The 12,416-nt window shown below is 38.5% G+C and overlaps 2 protein-coding genes across 2 annotated transcripts; one reads left to right on the top strand and one right to left on the bottom strand.

Annotated features, from left to right (window-relative positions):
* The first annotated feature begins 90 nt into the window (after positions 1-90).
* Positions 91-5,385, top strand: LOC103142829 (uncharacterized). Its single transcript, XM_007559076.2, has 7 exons — positions 91-503; positions 1,446-1,568; positions 1,718-1,834; positions 1,925-1,981; positions 2,082-2,249; positions 2,570-2,683; positions 3,635-5,385. Exons 2-7 carry the CDS (start codon positions 1,446-1,448, stop codon positions 3,680-3,682), a joined length of 627 nt encoding a protein of 208 aa, XP_007559138.1. The 5' UTR covers positions 91-503; the 3' UTR covers positions 3,683-5,385.
* LOC103142828 (uncharacterized) lies at positions 4,804-11,484 on the bottom strand. Its single transcript, XM_007559075.2, has 3 exons — positions 11,329-11,484; positions 10,341-10,477; positions 4,804-9,054 (listed from the first exon to the last, which is right to left on the bottom strand). Exons 1-3 carry the CDS (start codon positions 11,332-11,334, stop codon positions 6,963-6,965), a joined length of 2,235 nt encoding a protein of 744 aa, XP_007559137.2. The 5' UTR covers positions 11,335-11,484; the 3' UTR covers positions 4,804-6,962.
* Between the last annotated feature and the right edge of the window lie 932 nt (positions 11,485-12,416).

Here is a 12,416-nt window from a genome sequence, read left to right as displayed (position 1 = left end):
CACTACTTTTGCATGCATTAGCATTTCTTTACGCCTCATGAGCAGAGAACCTCCAGAGTGAACAGATGTATCAGTTTTACAAAAACAGGAAATCGTCTCTTGTTGCTTTGAACTCTCACAGACTATTTCATCACCTTCTCCTTTAGTTCTGCATTTTTGCAGTAATAAACTCAACTGACTTGATACAGAATGAACCAACAGACACACACAAATATATCAAACTTATGGACATATAGAAGTAGCTATATATGGAGTTTAAATAAGGATTAAGGGGGAAAAGGTTTGAGAGGTATCAATACTTGTTGTGCAAGCGGACATCTAACCATGCTGACATTTAATATGCGGGCAACAATTACTGGACGACAACACAGAGTGGCGACTTTGGGGTGCAGAGTGCAGCATGAGCCACAGACCGCCCATTGATGTAACACAACTACTCCAGATGTTATTCTGATTTGGAACAACAAGTCCAACTCGCAGCACTGAGCCCACATCTGCACACGGTCAGGCTTTTCTCCTGTTATGTTTTAGCCTTACTTTGCTAACGATTGACTACTTTGTCCTTCAAATTAGACGGCTCCCGTGTTTGATTTTCTAGTCTTAGTTTATGTTCGCTATTTTACCGTAAGTGAATGTTTGCTTTCGGAATAGGAGGGATTATTCAAGCTTGCGGTCAAAAGCCGAGGTTTGCGCGGTTAAAAGGTTTTTTTTTTTCTTCTTCTTTTTTTTTCTCTGAGCGCAGCTGTTCGGTCGAGCTGTCATGTTTTACTGAGGACGTGGTTAAAAACACAGCAGTGTAATGAAAACTTAGGGGTTTCCTTTGTTACAGCCACAGATGGGCAGAATACCCAGAAATGAGCTGCTCAAGTAAGATGAAGCAAAAGTACAACGTAAGCGTCAAACAGAAGTTTGGAAAAAAAAAGAAGAAGTAACTAATCATATTTAAAAATGATTAAATCAAACAGAGAAAAATGTAAATTCTGCTATTTATAAAAAATAATTATTGCAAATAAATAGCTTGTCCCAATTACTTCTCAATAATAATTTCAAAATAAATACCTTTATTAGTGTTTGGTTAAAACAAGATTGCTCAGTTACTCATGCTGGGTTGAATGTCCAGAAATTAAACTCAAGAGAAGCAATACTTCACATATTTCATACTTGATCAAAAGTAGAAAGTAAGATTCACTGGAATGTATGTACTTGTTCAGTTGCTTGTCTTGCAACTTGAGCTTGGTGAAAACATTGGTTTCTGTTACTGGACTCTACCACCATCACCCTCAAACCACAGCAATATTTTTTTTATGACAAAATGTTATTTTATTATGTTACTGAAAATAATTAAAAGCAATTATTTTTTGTAGCATAAATCTCTAAAATAGATAAATATTTTCAAACAGACTTCAGACAGACTGCCACATTTCTATGTATTTTGTTGCCCCTAGATGTCTGTTGAACTCTACCCTGTGAGTGAACCAGACGGGAACAATGAAACCACTCAGGATTTCACACTGGGAGGGAATAAACCTTTACACCGCTTCCTAAGGTGTCAACCCAAGGTCGTTGGGGTAAGGAGAACACACACACACCTACACACACACACACACACACACACACACACGCACACTCCTACACACACACACAGACACACACACACACACTTCAGATTATTTATTGGTAAAAGATGGTTGAAAGAGTCATTCTTAATTTCTTCTAGACGGTTATGCTGGTCATCGGGTCATCCTTGGTGATTGTTGCCATCGCCACCTACTCAGACGTCTACATTCTCCACATGTGGATGGTCATCCCTCCAGAGATTTTCATGGGAATATTGGTTGGTAGCTTTCTAAAAATGACCTTGTTCTGAAGAAGCTGTAAGCATCGGGTTTTACAGTTGACTAATTGTCTCTCACGCCTCTTACAGCTCACCATCTGTGGGATTTTATATATTGTGACACAGCACAGACCCACCAAGAAAACTGTAAGTTTTCCTAAATTACCAGCGGATGTAGCTGAGCCTCCTTGTTAGGGAAGTTTGCACTAGGTGTTTTTGTTACCTTGTTCATCATCTCTGTGCTCAGGTAACCATATCATTTGCTCTCAGCATTGTGTCGACGCTCGGGGGGTTTTGGACAATTTTCGTCATGCTCATTAACTTCCACATCTACTATGGATACAGTAGTGATGAACACGAACACAGCAATGACACCGACATTGCCAATGAAATACCATGGACATCTCATATAGACGTAATTATTGTTTCAAAAATGTCTTTTTGCTTGTTTGTTGTTGTAAAATTTCAGCTCTCAACCTGATTATAATTTATTGTCTGTTATTTAGCATTGTGTCTTTTAGGACAGTTGTAGATGTTTATGTCCAAAGGTTTAGCTTTGTGGCTCTTTAAAACAAAGCCCAAACAAAAATTGTGTGTATGATTAAATAATTGCCTTGGATAAACGTCAGGCTCCATCAAAATGTCTCTGTTGTCGATTTTACCGTTATTTAAGAATTAATGTGGTTTTTTGGGGGGGTTTTTTGTATTTTTGAGTGTTTCGTTTTGTTTTTTTAGGTTATGGGACTGACCTTGGAGGTAGTCTTTTTGTTGTACAGCTTCGTTGGTACAATTATCTTCATCACCATGTCAGTGCTGGCAGGAGCTGCCCTCCGTTCAACAAAAACTCAGGTACAACAACTCAGATGGAGCTTTAATAGCTCTGTAAACAAATTAAATGAAGTGCACCGTAATGCTGCTCCACTGCATTCTGTGCTGCTGCTGATCGTCTTTGTTTTGTCTCTTTTAACTGTCTTGGCTTTCATTTCATGGCTGTTAGGGATTTTGCCGAGGTGCGAGTGTGTGTTGATCACTAGCGCACAAAACAACTCAAATCTTGTATTTCACTTCATTTTAGCTATTTTCCACTGAGTCTCTTCAAAATATATATTTTAGAGATTTTAGAAAGAGCTATAACAACTTTATAATCCTTCCCTAAGATATACTGGAATCTGCAAAATCTGAGTATTTTAGGTGTTTGTGTTACTGGCTTTCATTTATATTTTGATTATTTGGGTTTTTTTTTGTCATTGTCATTATGTTCAGGTTTATTTCTTAGAATTCACTTTCTTTTTGTGTCATGTGTTTTTTTTTTTTCTTAGGCTCCTACGTCTATGTTTCTGAACTCTGATTATATTTTTTCCATTTAAATAATTTGGTGTTTCAGGTTTAATAAGTAGTTTATAGGAAGGAATTTGTTTAGCATTTTGATATTAATCATAATTTTTTTAGTGCCCATTTTTACTGAAGCATAAATACAATTTAGGTTGATTAAAATTGTAGGTTTTTGATTGCAATAACTTCCAGTTCCCAGTTGTTTTGTTATGATCCCTAAATAAACTTTAACCATTGTAAACTGATCAAATATTTTTTTGCCTCTATAAAAGTGTGGTGTAGTTGGTTTAAAGGCTGAAAAAAATTCATCCTTCAGACAGATTTTATTTGGAGATTAAGCATTATAATCAGATTATGACACTGATATAATGATATAATACTTCATCACTGATTGAGAAGCGTCTGTCTTACTGAAAACATAGGTACAACATTCATTATTAAACCCAGCATTCTTTGTCTTCTGTTTAGGCCATTGTGGTGATGACGGCGACGGCAGCTGAAGCACCAGTTGAATGAAAAGTGAAGAAGGTCCAAACTTTCGCAGCTCAAGCAGCAACACAAAGAATCTCTCATTTATTAACAGATGTTCAAATATTGGGCTTTCTCTCTGACCGTAGAGAACACAATACAAATAATCCAACTAATGTGTGGTGTGTCCAGTCCTGTGTCTTACTGCCAGAAATTGTAAGCCAGCGTCATCAAAGTACAAACACTGAGCTTTGCCGCTCAGCAGTGGTAGCAAGCTGCTGCCCCTAGCTGCAGCCTGGAGTTCATCTTATTTTTGTGTCATCTGAACCAGCTAAACCAGTGAGTGCAACAGTCAAACTGTGTGGACATTGTCAGCACTGCGAGCAAGACACAGAAAAACGCATAGCACTTATTAGTTCCAAGTGGTAACAACTTAATCTGTAATTCATAGATTATTTAGAAATAATACATCAGCTACGGTGACTATTTATTAGTATTGTTTCGCTCTCCTGTTTAGTAATCTGATTTGTTTCAAGATTTTATGCTGCGTCTATGAAAATGTTCAAGATCCTGAGATGCTATGTGAAATGAAAAGGAGTCATGTGTTCATGCTCCCCTGTCTCTTCGAAACCCTCAGATTGTGAGGCCGTACTTTTAGAAGCCACATAAGAAGTTCAGTTTGCAGTGTTATCCTCATTGTACCAGAGTGTACCTCTGATTAACTATACAAAAATGCAAACAAACACTTATCATTGCAACCACATGTTTCCAATGACGCAACATACTTAAAAAAAACAACAAAAAAAACAAACTGGTATAAGTGGCTACTAACCTCAGATGTTACAACGCACTACAACTTTCACAAAAGCTGACACAGGCAAGAAAGATAACCAAACTGATTTGGTAATATTTCTTGGGAAATGGGCACTAATACCGCTGCATACAAATATTTTCTTCAGAAATACTTGTTCCCAATGTCAATGGAACTTCAACCTGATATTTAGTGTCAAGTTGCCGTACCTGATTCTGGCAATGGGCATGAGTTATGTTCAGATCTGTAACTCCAAAGTCAACAACTTTAAGCTTACTTCTTCATAGTAGTCATTACAATGCAACCGACATATTTTTGCGACCCGATGTTCTAGATGCTAAGTAAACACATTCCCACGTCAAAAAGGGTCATCATTTTATTGACAGTGCAGGACTTGAGTGATGTGTTCTGTAAAGAAATTATAAAAAGTCCTATAACTACACAAGCTCACATATTCAGTGAACGGCATAGAATACAAGTAGAGTGGGAAGTATGAGGTCTATAACAATGGAAGGAAATAAAGTTGCAGAAAGAAAACCAGGCAGGCCTAGGCAGGTAGACTATTACTCCATTAAAGCTGCTAATAGTTCCAATAAATGCTTTCCAAAATAATTTCATTGTGAAGTTAATCATGTGTTTCTTTAATTTGAATGTTAAATTATCCTTAGCAGAAGGATAGGACAACAAATCCCCTCCTCCTCCCCCAAAAACTTATTCCTTTTACTTTTTTTTTTTTTTTTTTTTTTTTCGTAAGCGGAATGCCTCAAAGTAGGATAAAATGTCAGCGGGATATTGTTGACATTGTGATCATTTGTAGCAACATTATCATTTTACATGTATGTGAGGTGTTTTTTATTATTAAACTTCCAACAATAAAAAAAAAAAAGTAAATTCCACAAGTTAACTTTGAAGAAACCCATTATAATAAACTTGGCATAAACAAGACAGAACACTCTGGAACCTCTGGACTGACTCTTTTGTTTCTTTAGGTGAAGTTTCACAGCAAACCAGCAGCACAAATGTAGAGACATGCACCCTTCTGGACTAACAGAAACAGATTGCATAAAAAGAATTCATCACATATTTCACATATTGACTAATAGCTCAACGTAGAACTCCTAGGAATAGATTTGTAATTTCAAGATTATAGCTACCACCATATCTCTTCTATGGAGCTTTTCTAGGCACATCCCACTGGGAGGAGACCCCAGGACACACAAAGAGCTCATTTGGACTCACCTGTGAAATTCCAAGGTATCCTGGGAATACCTTTGAATTTCCAGGATGTGTCGAAGAAAAGAAGGATGTGTCTTAGAGATTTTAAACCCCCTCTACTTTCTTTAAATGTTTCTTTCAGGAAATCAGAAAAGTGGTCATGTCAATTCTTCTTTGAACTTTCCAGGGGGTCTTTAAAGCTATTCCTCGAGACAATTTTATTTATCCATGTCAGTAACTGATCATGACAGCATAGGTTTCTGCATAAGGCAGATAGAGAACCAGAGGATAAACAGAAGGCTACTGGCAGAAGGCACAGGAATAAATTTGTTTTTAGCAACACTCCCTTCTCCAGTCCCTCCCAAAAAATAACACTATCTGAAGTTTTCTTTTTATGTCTTTTTAAGGGAGAAATATCCCAAGACATGAAAACGACTGCAATATGCATCATCTGTCAGTTCATATTCTACACTGACTTGGATGTTGAGCTAATAAGCATCACCTTGTTTGTGCTAAATTAACATTGTCTGTTTATTAACATTATTAACATCTTTTATATGGATTCAGCTGCATAAATACAAACATCTGTGTGACAATATAAAATAAAATGCTAAAACTGTTTCTTGACTGAGCTGCCATGTCATTTCTTAGATTTTGACGCACTTGCTGTGCAAAAAAAAAACAAACAAAAAAGCTTTCTGGTAACAGCCAAAAAAATTTAGCGAAGTGGAAGTGACTTTTATGTTCTCGATGACTGGGGAAGTTAGGAACGCTTCGTAGACATATTTTGTTATCTCGTGAGAACAATGAAGTCTTCAACACACTCCAGGCACAAACATTGCCGCTGAATTGTGGCTTTAGTTCGAAGCAGGAAAATAAAACATCTGAAGCTGCCAAATTCCCAGCATCTGAAGGTTCTACATGTAACGGCTAATAACATCTATCTGCAGTTTCATGTCAGGTAACAAATGCTGACATCAATTTTTATTGATGTCAGCAGACTTCAAAGGAAAATAGCTGCCAAAAATAATTGTAGTAGTAGAAAAATAAATTAAAAATGTAACAGGACAGATTTGTTCTTCATCAGCTGCTGGGGAAGATCATGATGAGAAGTGGCTAAAGATGCCTTTGCTGCTAGATTTTTACACTGGATTCCAAAGAATGCCACAAACTGAGAAACGTGAGGTTTTCAAAACCTTCAAAATCTGACAGGAGTTCATCATCCACAAATAAGCCATCAATTTTCTTTCTTAACATTCTAATGTACTATAAAAATGCTAATCAATTCCAGTTTTGTGACATTTAGTTGTTGTTTATGACAGAGGACTTTTGTAAGTCATTTCCCAGGGCAGAACGTTGATGAACACGCATGTGCTCTGTGACACGATATTGGCGTGAGAAGGTCATCGGGCAGCAGGGGCAGGGGAAGGGCCGAACGCCAAGGTGGCTCCGCACATGTCTGTTCAGAGAACCTCTCTGGCTGAAGGAGCGATCACACAAAGAGCACTGGAAAGGCTGGTGATTGGGAGATGACAGATGAGCTGACCTATCTGTTGGCATGCTGGCTGGAAGGGTGGAAGGTATGCAGACAGATACAGTTGATGGCTTTGAGGCTCGATCACAGTCCGGCTCACTCAGAGGTGAGTAAACTGGAGAGGAGCTGCTCTGAGTTTCAAGCTCTTTAGGTTTGGGAACCTCCGTCATGCTAATGTTTAGTGTAATGCAATCTTCTGTTTGGGATGGTTTTATATCAAATGGGTTTCCTTGTTGGATGTCTCTCTGTCCATCAGCCTCATCTAACGTCTCAGCTCTGGCTACAGAGGAATCCTGATTTGCTTGTGCATCAGCTGTATCCATGCCAACAAACTGCTTTACTTCTTTGTCATGCCCATGCTGACAGGGCACAGGTAGCTCATCATGTTTGGTGTTCATATCCGACTGGTCTTCTATCTCTGTAAAAAAGTATTGACTCAGTGATCTTTTAGCTGAAAAAGGAGCATTAACTTCACCGCCTAACTCATCTGAATCAGGAGACAAAGCAGGCTTTAAGGGTTGGTGATTTGAATCTTGAAGTGATGCGTCATCACATCGTTTGCCCTGATGAGGAAGATGCCAATGATTTGGCTGAGCAGTGCGTCTCGTAGCGCCCGACAACTTGTGGTCTATGGGTGCTGTTAAAAAGGAACATGGCTCCGCGGTTTCAGGGGATGAATTTTTTCTGCTTTCCAGCACTTTGCCACATGCGGTAGCAGAGAAATGCATTGATGCATTCTTGCAGGTGTCATTGAATTTAAATAAATGTCCATTGTTGCTGTTGTAATCCTTGTCCACCTTGTGGCCAGTAGCAGAGCTGGTGTGCCTTATAGTGCTTCTGGGATCCTGACTTTGTTCTCCATTTTGATCTTTGCACTGAGTGGTAATTGCTTCAACAGTGTTGTCATTGCCTATGTCTAATGAGAGTGAGAAGTGGGCGATTTTGGAGGGAGGCTGGACAAAAGACTCAGATGCTTGATTGTGAGGCCACACAGAGACTTTTGACTGATGCAGGACAGCCGCTCTGCTACTGTGACAAATGACAGGCACCGCCTCAGAGCATGGGGGTGACGATGATGACGGAGAGGAAGAGCATCTCTTTCTTTCCTTAGATTTACTGAGTAAGTCTTCCTCTGGGGTTCTCTGTCTCATGTCTGGTTTTACAAAGTTTAGCGAATGATGCACATCTACCCCGGATGAGTCATGCATCTGAGCTTTGTCATCCTTGGACCTCAGCGATTCCCGTTGGGTCAGCGACGTTACCTGCCTGTAGTCACCTGCGTCGTCTGTGTCAATACTTTCAAGGATACTGAGAGTATTTAAATCATTTAAAGAAGCTAAATCAGTTCTTGTGTGACCATTTACGTAATGATTTTTTATTTTTCCCTCATCATTTTCAGGACAGGCATTGGCGCTTCCTGAAGCGATCCGGGGTTCTTGAAACATCTCATTAAGTAACGGCTGTCTAGTTGTTTCATGGCTTTGAAAATGATATGTTGTGGTTGATGACGGAAGGTGTTTGAAGGTCTCGAAGTCAATTTTGTAAGAATCTTCTGCCTCTTTAAATGAGTACATTTCAACCATAACTGGAGCATTTTTATCATCCGTAGCATTCCCTTGGATCTGCAGCCAGTTAGCTCTCAGAGCATCCTGCAGTTCTTTCATCTGCATTTGGCAGGCGGCAGAGAGCAGTCTGTAATATTCCTGTTTGCTGAGAGGGTGCGGAAGAACCCCGGTGTAAATGTAGTCCAAAAGGGACGGCAGCACAGAGTCCGGGAGACTTGGATCGTGTAGCTCCACCAGGACACCAGATGAGGACAGGATCGATGCCAACACTGGGCTGGAGGCTGCCAGGATACACCTTGCAGAGCAAAGAGTCAAGCTTAGCTTAGTGCTGTAAAGAAGTATTTGCCCCTATCTAGCTTTGCATTTTTACCACAAAGTGTTTGAATATATTTAAAATAATTTACAGATCATCAAACAACTTTTAAAATGACACAGAGACCCTGATTAAATAAAAAAAGCCATTTTAACAACCATTCACTAAGGGCCTAGAAGAATTAGAAGTGCTCCTTGTTAAATCATGGATTAGTTATGAAAAGTCATGTTTTAGGAAATTTACAAGTCAAGAAAAATGCCTAATTATAACCAGACAAGTAGAAGTGACAGTCTCTCTGTTCAGTAACAAGATGCTGCATATATTGTGTAAATCTGTTGTGGAAAATATCATCTCTTCTGCCATCATCTGTTTGGGTAGCAGCATCAGAGCCCGGATTTATAAAGGCTGATAAAAAGAAAAAAAAAGGCTGTTTCTGCTCCAGGGGCTACTCTGCAACATCTGGGGATTATTGTGCACAAGAGTCTTCATTAAATTTAAAAAAGTTATGGACAACCCTGAGCATCCTTTTCATGAAACTGCTATAAAACCAAAGGGTGTCTTCAGTCAGATGAAGAGCTTTGGCTACAGATTACAGATTACAGATCTGTAATACAGAGCGCTACAGGATCCTTTCTTCCCAAAGCTATCATCGTCTACAGCAACTCTTGAAGAAAATTGTATGCATAACAAGATGTTATTTCTGGGATTAAAAAAGTTTATTTTAACTAGTATTCTGGAAATAAATCAAACAATCAATTAAATAGAGTCTCTGCAGGAACATAAAGTAGACAAAAACATCTAAAAACCAACATATTACTCTCTACTCCATCTAAAGTAATTTTAAAATGAAAAAGAAACACCGTCCTAGAGACCTAGACGTCTGTAAAGGTTTTTTTAGGGCGTCTTTAAATTTTTTTTAAACTTGGCTGAAAGACAAAAAAAAGATGAATGGGACAAAATTCCTCCAATGTGAAGCAAAAGTCCCAAATCTCACTGTTACAAATGCTTCATATTTATAAAAAGTAATGCCATAAATTGTTATTGCTGCCAATGGTGGCATAAGCAGTTATTAAGCTCAGAGAGGTGTAAAAACTGTTTTGTTTTCTTCCTAATGTAATTGTTGTGATGATCTGAAACATTAACAAAAAAATCTAAAACAAATCTGTATGGGGCGTTTACTCCTTCATAACCATTTGACAGATATCTCTGAATATTTTTTGTCCTTTTGAAAATATTGCTGTATATTTGTATAATAATACGATGCTGACCTGTGTGCATGGTAAAGCTGATCTGAGTTCTGCCCCTGCCTGAGTACACAGTCACAGAATATGCCTCGATCCCTCTGATGGTTCAGATATGCCAGCAGTGATGCTGCATGGGTGACGTCCTGCGGAGACGATGTCGCCTGAAGAACAGGTATGAAGATAAACAGATTTCAGTGTCATCACTATATTGATAATAAGAGAAAATCATTATCATTGCAGCTGTGTAGAGTTAACAAATCAGCATATTGTTAGGTGTAAATTGTTGTTTCAACAATAATAATAAAAATAATACAATGAAAACTGTAAGTATCATTGCTTATCAATATATTTTATATTGTAAGACTATGTCTTCTAGAGCTATGCACCTGAAAATGAATGTGATGGGTAATCTGAAAACCTACAGCTCCAGAAGTTAAAAAATAAAGGGAAAGATTAATGTTTCAGTGAGCAATAATGTCGGTCAAGAGTTGGTGCATAATATTATCTGAAAAAAATGTAGTTAGAAGATACGGAAAAATACCAGTGGCTCAGTAGAAGTGAGATATGCCACCAAATGATTCTTATTTGCAAGTCATAGAAATCAATGAATGAGCTATGGAAATCGTCAGGCAGCAAATTTAGATCTTTTAAAAGTAAAAAAGTAACATAAAACCATGTAGAAAGGGGAAACTTGTATGAGAAATCGATTTTTAACAGTACATTAATCAGCGCTCTAATTTTCTCTAATAATTTGTGTGAATAAAAGCGATATCAGTGCTTAAACAGTTTGTTACTCATTCTTGATAATGAAGTCCGACTCTCAGCAAATAAGCAAAAATAAGCAGGTGGAGAGTAATCTAAACTTAAAAAAATAACCACATTAAATAAAAGTGTTGTACTCCAGTGTTATGCAAACCAAAGCTTTCATAACTTTTACAAGAAAGATATTAGTGAAGACCTGGTAAGCACTTTAGACTGGGTAAAAGTGAATATGAAAATTAAAAACCCTTACCTTCATAATAAACCGAAGACGGACAACAATCACTGTCTGCCCTGCTTTCAGTTAAAGTGGGGAAAGAGTCTTCATTGTGGATATATAGTCCCACCGTACTTTATCTGCACTGGGTCTCATGTGGAAAACAATCACACGCTTTTCATATTGGGGTGAGCCATGACGTGGATGCTCAGGTGCTTATAAGGAGCGCTGGCCTGTGATGTCAAGCTCTCCATGTCCTGTTATAGAGAGGGGCTGACACCAGACACAGAACTGGAGCAAGTAGAACCAGCACTCCTGCCTGCACCACAAAAACACTGCAGGAAGCCCTTTTTATTTAAAAGATACAGACATATGGTGGCTCATTGGGGTCATTTCTGTCTATGTTTGAATCATGGTGCACAAAAAAGAGCTCAAACTCAAAAATATTGCACCTGGTTGTGTTGGATCGAGGTCAAAGGTGAGCCATAGAATAATAGCCTGTGATTATTATTATTATTTTTTTAGTATTTGTTGCAAAGAGATTTGAAGATCAAAGCTACTTATTTCAGAGTCTTTCCTAAGATCTTACTCTGCATTATGCAAGTTCGGCCACCTTAGATAGCGCTGATGATTCTCAGGATGATTTCTATCTAGTTCACTTCTGCACACAGAAGCTTCTCCAGTGTCACGAGCCGGTTTCCCTTCAGCTGACGTTTTTGTTGACAACCCCATACAAAGCCATTTCTCCACCCTTTGACCACGTGCTCGTCACGGCTTTTAATCCCTCCACCGCTCTAACGTTACAGCCACACCTCCTGCCCGCCACAGGCCTGCAGTGCATTTTCCCTGACAACTGTGCAATGGAAATACTACTGCAGTACACTGAGCTGCGCTGCATTGTGACACATCTAAATGGTGCGTTTTGTGGCTCACGTAGATGAGATCGTACGACATATTTATCGGCATATGAAATATGCATCAAGTGATGATGTTGCCTGTTTAATGTGCAATAAGTCGATGAAACTAATGAAGCAAAATCGGTTGGAATTTTGATCCAGCAGCTTGATGACAATGAAATACAGAGACACATTGCAGAAAACTTAATTGTATTTTTTTGTTTGCGG

Source organism: Poecilia formosa, unplaced genomic scaffold (genome assembly GCF_000485575.1).
Source record: "Poecilia formosa unplaced genomic scaffold, Poecilia_formosa-5.1.2 Scaffold102, whole genome shotgun sequence".
In the NCBI taxonomy this organism is placed as follows: Eukaryota; Metazoa; Chordata; class Actinopteri; order Cyprinodontiformes; family Poeciliidae; genus Poecilia; species Poecilia formosa.
This window is presented reverse-complemented; position numbering and strand designations above follow the sequence as displayed.

Coding starts and splice junctions, on each gene's coding strand:
- LOC103142828 (XM_007559075.2), bottom strand. Junction 9,055..10,340: donor CAGCTTTACCATGCACACAG/GTCAGCATCGTA, acceptor TTGCTCTGCAAG/GTGTATCCTGGCAGCCTCCA.
- LOC103142829 (XM_007559076.2), top strand. CDS start 1,446: ATGTCTGTTGAACTCTACCCTGTGAGTGAACCAGACGGGAACAATGAA. Junction 1,569..1,717: donor GTCAACCCAAGGTCGTTGGG/GTAAGGAGAACA, acceptor AATTTCTTCTAG/ACGGTTATGCTGGTCATCGG. Junction 1,982..2,081: donor ACAGACCCACCAAGAAAACT/GTAAGTTTTCCT, acceptor CTCTGTGCTCAG/GTAACCATATCATTTGCTCT.